The sequence below is a fragment of the Pleurodeles waltl genome, chromosome 1_1 (genome assembly GCF_031143425.1).
Source record: "Pleurodeles waltl isolate 20211129_DDA chromosome 1_1, aPleWal1.hap1.20221129, whole genome shotgun sequence".
In the NCBI taxonomy this organism is placed as follows: domain Eukaryota; kingdom Metazoa; phylum Chordata; class Amphibia; order Caudata; family Salamandridae; genus Pleurodeles; species Pleurodeles waltl.
The window spans coordinates 4,103,455-4,121,265 of NC_090436.1; the positions used below are offsets into that span (position 1 = coordinate 4,103,455).

At 56.4% G+C, this 17,811-nt stretch overlaps 1 protein-coding gene across 1 annotated transcript in view; it reads left to right on the forward strand.

Annotated features, from left to right (window-relative positions):
* The first annotated feature begins 235 nt into the window (after positions 1-235).
* SEMA4F (ssemaphorin 4F) overlaps positions 236-17,811 on the forward strand; it is a 132,408-nt gene continuing 114,832 nt past the window's right edge. Inside the window, exon 1 of the mRNA XM_069202859.1 lies at positions 236-943. Coding sequence (XP_069058960.1) covers positions 820-943 — 124 coding nt within the window. The 5' untranslated portion in view covers positions 236-819. The remainder of the gene's footprint in view (positions 944-17,811) is intronic.

Sequence of the window (17,811 nt, forward strand, 5' to 3'; positions counted from 1 at the left end):
GCTCTGGTCCATGAGTGGCCCTGGGGTGGGGGGATGTGGTTCAGGTGTCAGTTTGGGGGGGGGTTGACCCTATGTTGGCTTCCCCCCCCCTTTGGCCTGTGAGGAGCGCAGATGAGCGGCCCCGCCCCCCCGGATGTGGTGCGTCACAGGTGCGCCCGGATTCCTGATTGGTGGAGGCGGGGGCCTCTGCTCACCTGCGCAGGTGACGCACCGCCCCAACATCCGGTCCTCGCCGGAAGCTCCGCCCCTCGTTACTTGAGGTGCGCGCACCTGCGTGGAGCCCCCACCTCCCGCACAGTGCGTGCGGCCGCAAGGGGCGTGGCACGGCGACGTCATTCACGACACCTCGGGGACCGCAGGAGCCGCACTGTGACGTCATCCCAAACCGACCTGCCCCGGGATAGAATGTGAGGCGGTGATTGGATCATCTCCGTGTGACGTCACAGCATCAGCTGCCGCGTTCTCCCGTGCATTGTGACGTCACAGTGAGGTGCGGCGCTCGAGGCTCCGCGATGTCACGGAGGCGGGGTCAGGGCGGGGTCAGGGGCGGGGCCTCTGCAGCAGCGGAGACGGGGAGACACCTGGAGAGACCCGCAGGAGGGAGAGGGAGACACTGAGGGGAGAGCGCACCCCGGGGACAGAGAGAGAGACTGAGACACCCGGAGGAGGAGGAGGAGGGAGACACTGAGGGGAGAGAGAGACCGCTGGAGACGAGGAGAGACCTCCGGCCCCGGGACGACGCCGTCTCCCCCCCCCATGACCCCGCATTAAGGCCCGGCCGCCCCCTCCCCCCGGGCCCACCCCGCTGCGGGTCCGAGGATGGCCGCCGGGGCTCGGGCTCCCCCCCTGGGGGCCTGGGCACTGCTCCTGCTGACCGCCTGCGCCCCCCCTGGCACCGCCCTGCTCCGGAGCCTGGTGCCCCGCAGCGCACCCACGCGCCAAGGTAGGAGCCTCTGCTGTGTGTGCCGCGCACCCCCCTCTGTGCGCCCCCCCGTGCCGTGCACCCCCCCCTCTGTGTGCCATGCACCCCCCCCTCTGTGTGCCATGCACCCCCCCCCCTCTGTGTGCCATGCACCCCCCCCCTCTGTGTGCCATGCACCCCCCCCCTCTGTGTGCCATGCACCCCCCCCCCTCTGTGTGCCATGCACCCCCCCCCCTCTGTGTGCCATGCACCCCCCCCCTCTGTGCCATGCACCCCCCCCTCTGTGCCATGCACCCCCCCCCTCTGTGTGCCATGCACCCCCCCTCTGTGTGCCATGCACCCCCCCCCTCTGTGTGCCATGCACCCCCCCCCTCTGTGTGCCATGCACCCCCCCCCTCTGCGCCATGCACCCCCCCCCCTCTGTGTGCCATGCACCCCCCCCCCTCTGTGTGCCATGCACCCCCCCCCTCTGTGTGCCATGCACCCCCCCCTCTGTGTGCCATGCACCCCCCCCCCTCTGTGCCATGCACCCCCCCCTCTGTGCCATGCACCCCCCCCTCTGTGTGCCATGCACCCCCCCCTCTGTGTGCCATGCACCCCCCCCCCTCTGTGCACCCCCCCCGCTCCGCGCACCCCCGCTCCGTGCACCCCCCCCCCCGCTCCGTGCACCCCCCCCCCGCTCCGTGCACCCCCCCCTCTGTGCCATGCACCCCCCCCCTCTGTGCCATGCACCCCCCCCCTCTGTGTGCCATGCACCCCCCCCCTCTGTGCCATGCACCCCCCCCCCTCTGTGCCATGCACCCCCCCCCTCTGTGCCATGCACCCCCCCCTCTGTGTGCCATGCACCCCCCCCCCCTCTGTGCCATGCACCCCCCCCCTCTGTGCCATGCACCCCCCCCCTCTGTGTCATGCACCCCCCCGCTCCGTGCACCCCCCCCTCTGTGCACCCCCCCCCTCTGTGCACCCCCCCCGCTCCGTGCACCCCCCCCGCTCCGTGCACCCCCCCCTGTGTGCCATGCACCCCCCCCCTCTGTGTCATGCACCCCCCCCCTCTGTGTCATGCACCCCCCCCGCTCCGTGCACCCCCCCCGCTCCGTGCACCCCCCCCGCTCCGTGCACCCCCCCCCGCTCCGTGCACCCCCCCGCTCCGTGCACCCCCCCCGCTCCGTGCACCCCCCCCGCTCCGTGCACCCCCCCTCTGTGTGCCATGCACCCCCCCCTCTGTGTGCCATGCACCCCCCCCCTCTGTGTGCCATGCACCCCCCCCTCTGTGTGCCATGCATCCCCCCCTCTGTGTGCCATGCACCCCCCCTCTGTGCACCCCCCGTGCCGTGCACCCCCCCGCTCCGCGCACCCCCCTCTGTGCACCCCCCCGCTCCGCGCACCCCCCCTCTGTGCACCCCCCCTCTGTGCACCCCCCCGCTCCGCGCACCCCCCCTCTGTGCACCCCCCCTCTGTGCACCCCCCCGCTCCGCGCACCCCCGCTCCGTGCACCCCCCCCCTCGCTCCGTGCACCCCCCCCCTCTGTGCCATGCACCCCCCCCCCTCTGTGCCATGCACCCCCCCCTCTGTGCCATGCACCCCCCCCCCTCTGTGCCATGCACCCCCCTCCCTCTGTGCCATGCACCCCCCCCTCTGTGTGCCATGCACCCTCCCCTCTGTGTGCCATGCACCCCCCCCTCTGTGTGCCATGCACCCCCCCTCTGTGTGCCATGCACCCCCCCCTCTGTGTGCCATGCACCCCCCCCTCTGTGTGCCATGCACCCCCCCCCCTCTGTGTGCCATGCACCCCCCCCCTCTGTGTGCCATGCACCCCCCCCCCTCTGTGTGCCATGCACCCCCCCCCCTCTGTGCCATGCACCCCCCCCTCTGTGCCATGCACCCCCCCCTCTGTGTGCCATGCACCCCCCCTCTGTGTGCCATGCACCCCCCCCTCTGCGCCATGCACCCCCCCCTCTGCGCCATGCACCCCCCCCCCTCTGCGCCATGCACCCCCCCCCTCTGTGCCATGCACCCCCCCCTCTGTGTGCCATGCACCCCCCCCTCTGTGTGCCATGCACCCCCCCCCTCTGTGTGCCATGCACCCCCCCCTCTGTGCCATGCACCCCCCCCCTCTGTGTGCCATGCACCCCCCCCTCTGTGTGCCATGCACCCCCCCCCTCTGTGTGCCATGCACCCCCCCCCTCTGCGCCATGCACCCCCCCCTCTGCGCCATGCACCCCCCCCTCTGCGCCATGCACCCCCCCCTCTGCGCCATGCACCCCCCCCCCTCTGTGCGCCATGCACCCCCCCCTCTGTGCGCCATGCACCCCCCCCCTCTGTGCGCCATGCACCCCCCCCTCTGTGCGCCATGCACCCCCCCCTCTGTGCGCCATGCACCCCCCCCCTCTGTGTGCCATACACCTCCCCTCTGTGTGCCATGCACCCCCCCCCCTCTGTGTGCCATACACCCCCCCCCCCCCCCTCTGTGTGCCATGCTTGTTTTCTATTTTCTTCTTGAATTCCTCAAACGTATCTTGTGTATTGTGAGTTTGTGCGGGTTTTGTTGTGGTTGTGTCAGAGGGTGAATGCAGTCAGTGGATTGTTTAGTAGATGCATGAATGCAAAGATGAGTGCCAGAGTGCATCTGTGATGGCTTATTGAGTTTCTGAACCCATTAAAGGCACAAAAGACACATTTATTTTTATAAGCAAAGCTTATTGGAAGATCCAGTGCTTTTTTGCTTTTCCAAGTTGGATTTAAATTCACCGGTCACTGGTTCTGTGAGTTTTAATTTATGGTACAATATCTGTGTTATGTTTGCAGCTTGTATCGGACTGTGTCAAACTGCACAGGTACACCTGGCGCTGCCTTTGGACTTCCGCATTGCTGGCCAGGCCGGTTCAGCTGGGCTGTTTGTGAGGGTCCCCAGGATGTGTGGCAGGTACTCCTATCCTTCTATCAGGTGCTCTCCGACCTCAGGTGGCTTCTGCCAGCTGGTGGATCCAAGTGTCGGCACCTTCCAGGCTTGGCACCTTCCAGGGTAGGCCGGGTGGACAGTTTCCTCACACCAGATTTAGCTTTTGATCCTGAGGGTTCTGTGGGCGGGAACTGTCTGACATACGAGCATGTGTGTGTGGGTGTTACCTGTATTTCTGCTCAGACACAGCGGACACGTTCTAAGTGAGCTAAAACCCTCAGACTTTATGCTGAACTCTTGTGGACTCTGGAAGCCACACAGTGCCAAGGAGAAGGTGAGCTGTATGTATGTGTGCATGCTTGTAAGTGGGGGGTGTTTGGGTCGTAAACTTAGCCAAAGGTAGAAGAGTGCTGTGGAAATCACAGCAGAGGAGGACTCCAACCAGGGAGTGGTTTATCCCCAGGTTTGAGTAGCACCTACTCTCTGTGATCAGGCCTAGACTGCTGTGACTAGCCGGGAAGGCCAACATTTGAAGGATGCTTCAGTGGGCCACCTATTGAAACCAATAGGCCTCAGTCGCAGCACTGAGCCAGGGGTGTGCGTGTTACCAAAGAAAGTCATGAATCGTGAAACATACAATGTATGAACTTCTCTGAAGTGAAAACATGACTTGGAAAGACCATTTCGAGTTGAATTTCTTTTCCTTTTTTCCATTTCAGTTTGTGGCAAAATTTCTGTACACATAATTAAAGCTTTGTTGTAGCACAGCAACACGTTTCGCCCATTCCGCTTGGTATTCCCGAGGCTTTCTCAGGGCGAGGAGTGACATTATTTACTTTTTTTGGGAGTCATCTTGTTGTGGGCCGTGACTCAGCTATCGGTATATTGTGGCTCTGTACCACAGGTGGATTCGTGGAGATGGAGAGGGTCTTGGTGGTGACTGGGTCAGGAGACAGGGTAGCTGTCTCAACATCAAAGTGATGGGCCAGGACCACCTTGAACTTTTTAAGGTTTTGAAGATGGTATCCGGCACTCCTATATAACTGAAGTGGTCTAATCGTGGCCCGCCCTTTTGTGATGGAACTGGTTGGGTACTGGTTGAACCAGGAAGTAGTGGTTTGTTGATTAGGGGGACTCAGTCTCACCTGAGCCCATTTGGTTTTGCCAGTAATGGGGATTTATTGTGAGATTCATATGTCCTCAGTCTTAGGGTCACCTGTGCAGTCTTCTCTATACTATGGATCTCTGCGACACCAACCATTGCGTTTAATGACTGTAAATGTTTAAAACCTTAGGGGAAGAGGTGTATGATGGGGCCACGTTCGCATTGTACTGTCTGTCGAGTCATCAGCCGTTTGTCTCCCCTTTATTACCATCCGAGGATCCCCTAAATTCATTAAAGGGCCATCACAAAAACCTCATCGAAGGGATATTGTGTTGAATATTATTTCATTTGTAGGTGCTGACACGCGGCCTTTCAGTCTGGTAGTGACAGGAAAAGGGGTGGAAGATAATTATTTAAAATCTAGGCTCTGAACTGGCGGGTGTCCGTGTCAGTGTAAGGTTTTTGTCTGGTGATTCAAGGTAGATTGAGCGTTGACAAGATGGGGTTGACTGAGAGCCTTCACTGGTGGTGTTTGCAGGTATGTTCTGGGCTTCCAGAGAGGGCGTTGCCCGTAGATAGTGTGTACAGTAAATAACTTCTCTTGAAGTGTTTCTTTAAACCATGAGCTCTTCTAAGCCTTGTCCATGTGTGACGCCTCGTGCAGTGCACTCTTGGCCCTAACGCGACCATCTCCAGCCAGTAGCCAAGGGTGATCTTAACCATGGTCAGACATTGTGTAACACACTCTTGCTTTCAACGCTCAAGAAGTCTTTTCAGTGTCCGAAACAAACCAGATCTAAACCTAGTCAATGCTGAATGCTGCTGGACTCAAGGATTGGGTCAAAATGGGGGAGCAGGTGGATGCTACAACCAACCCATGATGGATGACCCTTTGAGGTTCTCTTCTATAGCAGGGCAGCAGGTTGATGTTAGAGCTGACCCTCCATGGATGACCCTTTGAGGTTCTCCCCTCTTGCACGACAGCAGGTTGAAACCTGGAGCTGACCCTCCATGGATGACCCTTTGAGGTTCTCCCCTATAGCAGGACAGCAGGTTGGTGTTGGAGCCGACCCGTCATGGACGACCTCTGCAAGGCCCCTCAGATTGTCAGCAGTGCACACTGCCCCAGAGGTTGTGGGGCCCCTGCAGGGACCCTCAGGATGTAACCAATGAACACACACAGCCCCTGCAGGGCCCCTCAAATTGTTTCCAGTGCACACAGGACCCCAGAGGTTGTGCAGCCCCTGCAGGTCCCCTCAAGATGTAACCAGTGCGCACAGGGTCCCAGAGGTCGTGGGGCTCCTGCAGGGACCTTTTGGATGTGACAAGTGCGCGAACACGGCCCCAGAAGTAGTGTGACCCCCTGCAGGGGCCCTCAGGGTGTGACCGTTGCACACAGGGTCCCATAGGTCTTGGGCCGACTTGTTTCTGCTGCAGTTGCAGATACTGTCTCAGTTTAAAGCATTGGCTCCTGTGGCCCTCAGATTGTATCCAGTGCACACAGGGCCCCAGAGGTCGTGGTGTACCTGCAGGGGCCCTTAGGATGTAACCAGTGCACACAGGGCCCTAGAGGTCGTGGGACCCAAAGGGGCCCTCAATATGTAACCAGTGCACACAGGGCCCCAGAGGTCGTGGTTCTCCTGCAGGGGCCCTCAGGGTGTAACCAGTGGGCACATGGCCCCAGAGGTCGTGGGATGCCTGCAGGGCCCCAGAGGTCGTAGGCTGACTTGTTTCTGCTGCAGTTGCAGATAATGTCTCAGTTTAAAGCATTGGCTCCTGCAAGGCCCCTCTGATTGTATCCAGTGCACTCAGGGCCCTAGAGGTCGTGGGACCTGAAGGAGCCCTCAATATGTAACCAGTGCACACAGGGCCCCAGAGGTCCTGGGGTGCCTGCAGGGCCCCAGAGGTGGTGGGCTGACTTGTTTCTGCTGCAGTTGCAGATAATGGTGGTCATTATGAACACAGCAGGTTGGCTTGCCGTGCCGGCTTTGGTGGCTGAAACCGCCAGCCGGCATGGCGGGCCAACCGGCCGCATAATGATCATGGCTTCCGCCGTCAGGCAGTCTGGCGGTGAGTGGAAACACCATCCGACAGGGTAGCTGCGCTACCCCTCATATAATGTTTCCTGATCCACCAGCCTTTCCATGGAGGGTTATTCTGCCAGGAAAAGGCTGGGTAAGGGGGTGCCCCTGTACTGCCCACTTTGCAGTGATCTGCGTGAAGGGTGCAGCTGCCCCCGCTGCACAGAGGCATTGGCGCAGGCTCCATTTGGAGCCGCCGTCAATGTCCCGGCCAGGCCTTTCTGTGGGACGGTGGGCGGAAACAATGTTTCCACCCGCCGGCCCACAGAAAGGATCATTATTTGGCCTACGGGGATCCGGAGACGCTGGCGGTCAGTGTTTTGACCGCCAGCATGAACACCAATGTCTCATTTGAAAGCGTTGGCTCCTGCAGGGAACCTCAGCATGTAACCAGTGCGTACAGGGCCCCAGAGGTCGTGGTGTACCTGCAGGGACCCTCAGATTGTATCCAGTGCGCACAGGGCCCCAGAGGTCGTGGTGTACCTGCAGGGGCCCTCCGGATGTAACCAGTGCACACAGGGCCCTAGAGGACGTGGGGCTCCTGCAAGGTCCCTCAGATTGTATCTAGTGCACACAGGGCCCTAGAGGTCGTGGGGCTCCTGCAGGGACCCTCAGGATATAACCTGTGCGCATAGGGCCCCAGAGGTCGTGGGGTGTCTGCAGGGCCCCAGAGGTCGTAGGCGGACTTGCTTCTGCTGCAGTTGCAGATAATGTCTCAGTTTAAAGCATTGGCTCCTACAAGGCCCTTCAGATTGTATCCAGTGTGCACAGGGCCCCAGAGGGCGTGGTGTACCTGCAGGTGCTCTCACGATGTAACCAGTGCGCATAGGGCCCCAGAGGTCGTAGGCTGACTTGTTTCTGCTGCAGTTGCAGATACTGTCTCAGTTTAAAGCGTTGGCTCCTGCAGGGCCCCCTAGATTGTATCCAGTGCACACACACAGCCCCTGCAGGGGCCCTCAGGATGTAACCAGTGCACACAGAGCCCTAGAGGTCGTGGGGCTCCTGCAAGGTCCCTCGTCTTGTATCTAGTACACACAGGGCCCCAGAGGTCGTGGGATGCCTGCAGGGCCCCAGAGGTCGTGGGGCTCCTGCAGGGACCCTCAGGATATAACCTGTGCGCATAGGGCCCCAGAGGTCGTGGTTCTCCTGCAGGGGCCCTCAGGGTGTAACAAGTGCACACAGGGCCCCAGAGGTCGTGGTGTACCTGCAGGGACCCTCAGATTGTATCCAGTGCGCACAGGGCCCCAGAGGTCGTGGGGCTCCTGCAGGGACCCTCAGGATATAACCTGTGCGCATAGGGCCCCAGAGATCCTGGAGTGTCTGCAGGGCCCCAGAGGTCGTGGGCCGACTTGTTTCTGCTGCAGTTGCAGATAATGTCTCAGTTGAAAGCGTTGGCTCCTGCAAGGCCCCTCAGATTGTATCCAGTGCACACAGGGCCCTGCGCAAGAAGTTCTGCTGAGGCAGCAGGCTGTTTCCAATCTTGTCTCCGCTCCCTCAGCGTCAGGAGGTCTGAAACTCAAATTTCTAACTTAGGGCTTTCCCTTTAGATTCCTCCTCTTGGGGTAAATGCATGTCGCAGAGCAGTGCTTCGCATTTTGGGGTGCACGGGGCAGTGCTGAGTTACCCATTGCATGGGTGACGTTATAACTGCCCCTCGCAGTGTAACTGAAGTGTGTGCGGGGTGCAGGGACTGTCCATCTGGTGACTAAGGATGCCCTGGTGTGGCGCTGGGGGGTAGGTTGGGTTGACAAGGTTGCAGTGGGGTCACCCATGCAATGGGGTAGTCAAAACTGCCCCTCCCAGTGTAACTGTGGCGTGAGTGCGGGGGCAGGAACAGCATCTGTTGATTGAGTGTGTCCTGGTGTGGTGTAGCTGTAAGTTGGGGTGCACGGGGCAGTTGTGAGGTCGCCCATACATTGGGGTAGTTATAACTGCCCCTTGCAGTGTAAATGTGATGTGTGTGGGGGGGTGGTGCAGGGACTGAGTCTCTGTTGACGGGGGGTGCCCTGGTGTGTGGGGGTAGGTTGGGGTGCACAGGGCAGCGGTGGGGTCACCCATGCTGTGGGGTAGTTATAACCGCCCCTTGCAGTGTAACTGTGGCATGTGTGTCGGGTGCAGGGACTGAGCCTCTGTTGATGGATGGTGTCCTGGGGTGGTGTGGGGACAGGTTGGGGTGCACAGGGCAGCGGTGGGGTCACCCAAGCTGTGGGGTAGTTATAACCGCCCCTCGCAGTGTAACTGTGGCATGTGTGTCGGGTCCAGGGACTGAGCCTCTGTTGATGGATGGTGTCCTGGGGTGGTGTGGGGACAGGTTGGGGTGCACAGGGCAGCGGTGGGGTCACCCATGCTGTGGGGTAGTTATAACCGCCCCTCGCAGTATAACTGTGGCATGTGTGTCGGGTGCAGGGACTGAGTCTCTGTTGATGGATGGTGTCCTGGGGTGGTGTGGGGACAGGTTGGGGTGCACAGGGCAGCGGTGGGGTCACCCAAGCTGTGGGGTAGTTATAACCGCCCCTCGCAGTGTAACTGTGGCATGTGTGTCGGGTGCAGGGACTGAGCCTCTGTTGATGGATGGTGTCCTGGGGTGGTGTGGGGACAGGTTGGGGTGCACAGGGCAGCGGTGGGGTCACCCATGCTGTGGGGTAGTTATAACCGCCCCTCGCAGTGTAACTGTGGCATGTGTGTCGGGTGCAGGGACTGAGCCTCTGTTGATGGATGGTGTCCTGGGGTGGTGTGGGGACAGGTTGGGGTGCACAGGGCAGCGGTGGGGTCACCCAAGCTGTGGGGTAGTTATAACCGCCCCTCGCAGTGTAACTGTGGCATGTGTGTCGGGTCCAGGGACTGAGCCTCTGTTGATGGATGGTGTCCTGGGGTGGTGTGGGGACAGGTTGGGGTGCACAGGGCAGCGGTGGGGTCACCCATGCTGTGGGGTAGTTATAACCGCCCCTCGCAGTGTAACTGTGGCATGTGTGTCGGGTGCAGGGACTGAGCCTCTGTTGATGGATGGTGTCCTGGGGTGGTGTGGGGACAGGTTGGGGTGCACAGGGCAGCTGTGGGGTCACCCATGCTGTGGGGTAGTTATAACCGCCCCTCGCAGTGTAACTGTGGCATGTGTGTCGGGTGCAGGGACTGAGCCTCTGTTGATGGATGGTGTCCTGGGGTAGTGTGGGGACAGGTTGGGGTATCACTCTTGTGGCCCCGCTGTGGATGTGGGTGCGTAGATGTATGCCAAGCCCTGAGGGTGGCAGTGCTCTTACTCCAGGACGCTGGTTCTAACAGTGGGTACACCTTGCCGTTGGCATTGGTGTCCACTCGTAGAGGCCGTGACCACCCTAGCCAGTCAGCCATTGGCTAGGTCTCAGGGGTCACTGGGAGCCTTGCCGGCAGTGTTTGGAGCAACCTATAGTTCACCCCATGTCCTTCGGGTGGCTCCAGATATTAGGTGGATCCACATTCTACCGATGGGAGGTCGGAGCACAGCTTGGTGGCCTGGTGGGGCCAGACTGGGCAGATTCATCACAGCACCCCCTGCTGGACAGTGCAGGTTGTGTTGCCTTAATGTCTGATAACCTGAGGAGTTGGCATGGACGCAGCTCCTTTCTGCAGTGGAGGCTCAAACTTAGTGTTTTTTTTCTAGAAGTTAGATCGGGGTCCCAGAGGTCCCTTACCTTCTGGTAAGTGATTCATTTGTAAAAGAATAAAGGTTGGGTTTATCAAATCTGAAGGCTGCGTAGTTTTGGTTCCACCCCTCAGAATCTGTCCAAAGATGCTGACCTGCGTGTGAGGCTGATAAGTTGTGTGGGTCCCACATCCGAGGAGCCAGTGTGACCCTGCACAGTGTATGGTCTGGCTAGCCAGGGGATGGGCACTGGAGTCACTGAGCCCCTCTACACAACTCCTAGTTTGTATTTGGTCATTTTTCTCAGTACAGTAGGTATTGTTTTTTAGCAGACCCATGCCCTTCATCAGAGTATGTCTGGTGTACCACTTTAACACACAGGCTGCAGGTGAGGGGGGTACGCTGGGCTGCAGCTGAGGGGGTGTGTCGGGCTGCAGCTGAGGGGGTGTGTCGGGCTGCAGCTAAGGGGGTGTGCCTGGCTGCTGGTGGGGGGGTGCAGGGGTGTGAAATTTTATAAAATATCTACTTGTCCATGGGACAGGTTGCTTCATAAATCTACTTGTCCTGTAAAAAAAATAAAAAAATCCACTTGTCCCTTTGGTGCCATGTAGTGCAGGGACAGGTTATGGCAGCAATTTCATTATATAAGAGCTCAGATAATTGCCCTCTGATTATGCCAGGGCTTGTACTATTGTAGGGTTCGAATACTAGCAATTCCTTAATTGTGGCACCTTTCAGCAGAACTGCATCCTGCTGCTGGAGATGGGGGTAAGCAATAGTTCTAGAGTTGGAATGCCCTTTTGAGTCTGTGGAAACCTAGTAATGTGCTTGTTTTAGGGGTTTTCACTTCTGTAATCTTTCCTCTTACGGAGAAAGTTTGGAAAGAAACTCCTGACAAGGGCAGAAGTAAAACTACTTCCCGAGTTGGGAAAAAGTGGTTGGTGGGAAAGCGAACTTGTAAACGCTCAATAGATTTTAGCCTGAGCAAATCTTCACATGCATATTTTCTGGTGCTAAAAAGCAGTTCACAAATGTGTTCTAGGACTACGACTTCCTGGCCTAGTTCTGTAAATTCTTGTGAATTCATGAGTGCCATAAACCTGTACTAATGCAAGAACATATGCTATGTGTACACTTTTGATTTGATTTTCTTTAAGAACTGGACCCCTAACTGGTTACTCTCGCTCTGTTTATTGACAGTCTTCACTTTGAGTGACAACATTCTGCTCTTTCACAAGGAGCATATTGGCACATAAAGTGGATTTGTTCAGTGTCCTGAGTTATTGTGGCAAGATGTGCTTTTTGAGAACAAATATATTTTTGCTTTTTGCCAGTGTTTTTTATGATTGGGAGGGCCTGGCAGCTCCCACAACAATAAAGGTTGACAAAAACAAAATCAAAACAAGATGCGCACTGACAAAACCAAAGGACTAGTCACCAGTGTCAGGCCTATTGGTTTTGTCAATGCTTGTTTATTTTCATGTTTCCCATAATCTTTTTGGAAATGGTCACAGTGATCTTTCCATTATGAATATTTTTAAGGAAACATTAGTGTGCATCAACACATTTTACTAAATGATGCTTCAAAGAAATGGTAACTAAATGTTAGTTGTTTTGGCAAAACGTTTCTTTTCCTAGTTGCAGTTTTTTATGAACATTTTATTTAGAAAGCAATAAATCACCAATCTTGATTTTAAGCTCCTACTGGGAGCATTATACATAGTCTCATATTATCAAACTTTGCATTTGTGTATACACATTTTTATACAGGAACCACTGTCACTAGTGCAGTCCGAGCTTACAACACTTTCCTAGAGCGCTCACCCTAATAATAAAGACCTTGCACTAGTGAACCATAAATACAAGTTTGAACATCCTTAACATATGGACACAAATATTACATTAATTAAGGACAATCTTCTTTCCTAATCCCTGTAAACTGGCAGCCAAAGTTCCACATCCCTAGAGATGCCACACTGCAGGTGAGGTTGTGGTAGACAGTAGGTGAAATGGTTTTGGGTTACAGGTGAGGGTGTGCTGGGCTGCGGGTGAGGGGTTGCCGGGCTGCCTGTGAGAGGGTGTGCCGAGCTGCCTGTGAGAGGGTGCGCTGGGCTGTCTGTGCGGGAATGTGCCGGGCTGCAGATGGGCTTGTCCCAGGCTGCAGTCGGGCTTGTGTTGTGCTACAGGTGAGGGTGTCTGACAGCAGGTGAGAAGGTGCTGTGTTTCAGGTTGGGGGTGTGCCAGGCTGCAGGTGAGGGGTGCGTCGGTCTGCAGGTGAGGGGTGCGTCGGTCTGCAGGTGAGGGGTGCGTCGGCGGGGTGCGTCGGTCTGCAGGTGAGGGGTGCGTCGGTCTGCAGGTGAGGGGTGCGTCGGTCTGCAGGTGAGGGGTGCGTCGGTCTGCAGGTGAGGGGTGCGTCGGTCTGCAGGTGAGGGGTGCGTCGGTCTGCAGGTGAGGGGTGTGCGGGGTTGCAGGTGAGGGGTGTGCGGGGTTGCAGGTGAGGGGTGTGCGGGGTTGCAGGTGAGGGGTGTGCGGGGCTGCTTGTGAGGGGGTGTCGGGCATTTTATTTAATTGCTTCTTCAATTTGCACATGATTTTATTTAGCCCTGATTTTTTATTAATTTTTTGAAGCTCTGGTTTTTTAGTTTTGTTTCCATTGTGTTTGCTCCTAGTTTTTTCTTTTTTTTTTTTTTGCATTTGGTTTGCTCCTGGTTTGTTTGCTCTCGGTTGCATTTTCTTGACTTTTTTTTGCTCTCTAAATTTGTATGCTCCTGTTGTTGTTTGCAGTTTGTTTGCTTCTGGTTTTGGTTGCGTTTGGTTTGCTCTTGGTTTTGCTTGCGTTTGGTTTGCTCTTGGTTTTGCTTGCATTTGGTTTGCTCTTGGTTTTGCTTGCATTTTCTTTACATTTTTTTTGCTCCCTGGATTTATTTGCTCCTGGTTTTATTTGCATTTTGTTTGCTCCTGGTTTTGGTTGCATTTTGTTTGCTCCTGGTTTTGGTTGCATTTTGTTTGCTCCTGGTTTTGGTTGCATTTTGTTTGCTCCTGGTGTTGGTTGCATTTGGTTTGCTCCTGGTTTTGGTTGCATTTGGTTTTGTTTGCTTTTGGTTGCATTTGGTTTTGTTTGCTTTTGGTTGCATTTGGTTTTGTTTGCATTTGGTTTGCCCCTTGGATTTGTATGCTGCTGTTTTTGGTTGCATTTTGTTTGCTCTTGGTTTTGGATGCATTTTCTTTACATTTTGTTTGCTCCCTGAATTTGTTTGCTTTTGGTTTTGTTTGCATTTTGTTTTTGCTTGGGTTTGGTTGCATTTTGTTTGCTCTTGGGTTTGGTTGCATTTTGTTTACGCTTGGTTTTGGTTGCATTTTCTTTACATTTTAGTTGCTCCCTGGATTTCTATGCGGCTGGTTTTGTTTGCATTTTGTTTGCACCTATTTTAGTTTACTCGTGGGTTTCTTTGAACCTGTTTCGTTTGCATGTTGTTTACTCAGGGGTCTCTTTGCATTTTGTTTCTTCCTGGGGATTTCTTTGCTCGTTCATTTCCTTTGCTCCTGGTTTTCTCTCAGCTGCTTCCGTCGGCGCTCGAGAAAAGCGCTGTAACGGCCCACCTGGCGCTGTAATACCCGGGCCACTGTAAGGCGCTGAGGCTGTGGTGGGGGCTGTGGCGGGGGCGTCCATCTGGGACCCTCTAAGCTCAGTGATTCTTAGGCTTTAAACCCACCTCTCCCCCACCCTGACAGTCTCTAGAGACAGAGCTCCCTAGGAGGCTGTCTATGGAGGGGTCTCTCTGATAGCCTGTCTCTCTCACTGGCAGTCTCATAGGCCCTGGTACCCTGTCTCTGAGTGTCTCAGGAGCCCACCCTGGCGGCCTCTAGAGACAGAGCTCCCTAGGATGCTGTTTGTGGAGGGGTCTCTCTGATAGCCTGTCTCTCATGCTCCCCTCTGGCAGGCCTCTCTCTCTCTCACTGACAGTCTCATTGGCCCTGGCACCCTGTCTCTGAGAGTGTTTCAGGAGCCCACCCTGACAGTCTCTAGAGACAGAGCTCCCTAGGAGGCTGTCTATGGAGGGGTCTCTCTGAAGGTGTCTCTCTGATAGCCTGTCTCTCTCACTGACAGTCTCATAGGCCCTGGTACCCTGTCTCTGGGTGTCTCAGGAGCCCACCTTGGCAGCCTCTAGAGACAGAGCTCCCTAGGAGGCTGTCTATGGAGGGGTCTCTCTGAAGGTGTCTCTCTGATAGCCTGTCTCTCTCACTGACAGTCTCATAGGCCCTGGTACCCTGTCTCTGGGTGTCTTAGGAGCCCACCCTGGCAGCCTCTAGAGACAGAGCTCCCTAGGATGCTGTTTGTGGAGGGGTCTCTCTGATAGCCTGTCTCTCATGCTCCCCTCTGGCAGGCCTCTGTCTCTCTCACTGACAGTCTCATAGGCCCTGGTACCCTGTCTGAGTGTCTCAGCAGTCTCTTAGAGTGCAGTGTGGATGTCTCTGCTCTTCTGTGGGGGTCTTTCAGATTCTGTCTCTGAGGCGCTCTCATGGGGGGGTCTCCGAAGCACAGTCTAGCTCTCTGTGGCTGGAGGCGGTCTCTGCCCCCCAGTACTCTCCTAGCGCCTGGAGCAGCGCCTAGCCGTCCCTTCGAGGCGCTGGCCGGCTCCTCCCGCCCCCCTTATCTCTGCACCAAGGGGGTTGGGGGGAGGGGCGCTGCGGGGACCGCCCAGGGCGGGGGATTTACTTCATTGATTTGATCTTCAGAGATTACCGAGCAGCTCCATGTCCACTTAGGCGGGGGCAGATGCCCTCCCCGCCCCCCGCTGCTTTATCACCCGGTGCCCCCCCGCACCAGCCCCCTCTCATCTCCCCCCGCGCTCTCTTCTTCCTGTGAGGCGCCCCAACTCCCGGCCCCACATAGGCCGCTGTCTGTCTCTCGCACTGTCTCCCTCTTGCACCCTCGCCCTGTCTCTTGCACTCTCGGACAGTGGGGGGGCTCTCTGTACCTGTGAGTGGCCTCTTTGTATATTAGTGGTGGCCAAGGGGAGGGACTGGGCTGAATGGGCCGGACGTCAGCCCCCCATGGTAGTAGGCCATGACCGTGTAGCAGTGAGTGGCAGCCCCTATACTAGTAGGTTTCAGCCCCTATAGTAGTGGACGAGGGCCCTTATAGCAGTGAGCATTGGCCTCTATAGCAGTGAGCTATTGTAGTAATCATGGCCCCTATAGCAGTGAGTTCAGCCCCTGTAGTAGTAGACGTGGGCCTCTATAGTAGTGGGCATCGGCCCCTATAGGAGTTGGCCCCATAGTAGAAGGCTTCAGCCCCTATATTAGTGGACGTTGGCCCTTATTGTAGTGGGCTTCGGCCCCTATAGTAATGGTCATGGGCCCCTATAGCAATGAGATCAGCCCCTATAGTTGACCTGGCCCCCTATAGTAGTGGGCTTTGGCCCTTATAGGAGTGGTCGTGGGCCCCTATAGTATTGGGCTTCAGTCCCCAGAGGAGTGGGCGTGGACCCTTATAGTGGTAGGCTTCGGCCCTTATAGTAGAGGGCTTCGGCCCCTATTCGAGTGTTCGTGGGTCCTTATAGGAGTGGGTGTGGGCCCCTATAGTAGTGGGCTTTGGGCCTTATAGGAGTGGTCGTGGGCCCCTATAGCAGTGAGTTCAGCCCCTGTAGTAGTAGACGTGGGCCTCTATAGTAGTGGGCTTCAGCCCCTATAGTAGTCGACCTGGCACCCTATAGGAGTGGTCGTGGGCCCCTATAGTAGTGGGCTTCGGCCCTTATAGGAGTGGGTGTGGGCCCCTATAGTGATGGGCTTCGCCCTTATAGTAGTGGATGTGGTCCCTTATAATAGAGGACCTGGGCCCCTATATTAGAGGGCTTCGGTCCCTATAGGAGTGGGCGTGGGCCCTTATAGTAGTGGGCGTGGGCCCCTATAGCAGTGAAGTCAGCCCCTATAGGAGTGGGCGTAGGCCCCCTTCCTCTGCTGGGTAGAGCTTGACGAGTCAACAAATCATCAGGGAGGCTAAGCCAAGGGTCAGTGCACGAGCCGAGCCTTGGACATGTTTGCATTGTAAATAATTCAAAAACGTAATCTTAGAGTTTGGTAAAGTGTCTTCAATTTTTTTTAAAAAAAACCTGTATTTCTTTAACATGCGAAAGGGTTTCATCTTAGTGCATCAGATGGCATCCCCGCTTTGAGAGGTGTTTGTTGGAGGTGAGGATGTGTAAACTGAGAAGCCCTCCTGCTGCTGCCCTGGTGGCAGATGTCAGTGAAGTGAGATGCCAGTCTCTTGTCACGCGCCCTATATGTGGCCCAGAGTCCTATAGATGAGCAGCATTCTAGCCCAGTAAATAAAACCCCAGCCAGGTTTCTATAGAGGGCGCCTCTTGAACTCGGGCATTTGAAGGCGCAAATAATGTGATAATGAACAAGAAAGAAGCTCAGTGAAATGAAGCATTTGCTCAGGATGACACAGTTTGATGAAGGAGTGAGCCGGGATTGATCCCAGATGTTTCCAGTTCCACCCTCCACATTTCCACCTGTAGATGGGTATTTAGTTCTAAAACCAAAGGTTTATTCTTTGTCCTCAATTCTTCGAGGATGAGATTAGAGCGTGGGTGACAGCTAACTCCACATTATATTGTTTGGAATCTTACATAGCACAAACTTTACCCAAGGACTTAGAAGCGCCTAGTGGTAGTCAGACAGGCACGGGCTACCCCTCCTTTTCGGCCTAGAGAGATTTCTGAGAGTGCACAGGACGCTGAGCAGAGGCCAGGATTCAAACCGGTTTCTGGTGCCCGTCACCGCTAGGGTACATCGGCCTCCAATGAAAGTGGTGGACATTAGCCCTGTCTGTGTGTTGGTTGTCAACCTCTTTTGTTTTGGGCATCAGTGTGCTTAATGTCGAACATTGACCTCTTCTCTGTTGGGTGTCACTCTTTCTGTGGGACCGTCAGCCTTCTTTGTTGGAAATCAACCCCTTTCCTCTGTGTTGGTCATCGACCTCCTCTGTGTTCGACCGTTGGCCTCCTCTGTGTCTCTGCTGGACGCCGTCGGCCTCTCCTCTGTGCTGGACGCCGTCGGCCTGTCCTCTGTGCTGGACGCCGTCGGCCTCTCCTCTGTGCTGGACGCCGTCGGCCTCTCCTCTGTGCTGGACGCCGTCGGCCTCTCCTCTGTGCTGGACGCCGTCGGCCTCTCCTCTGT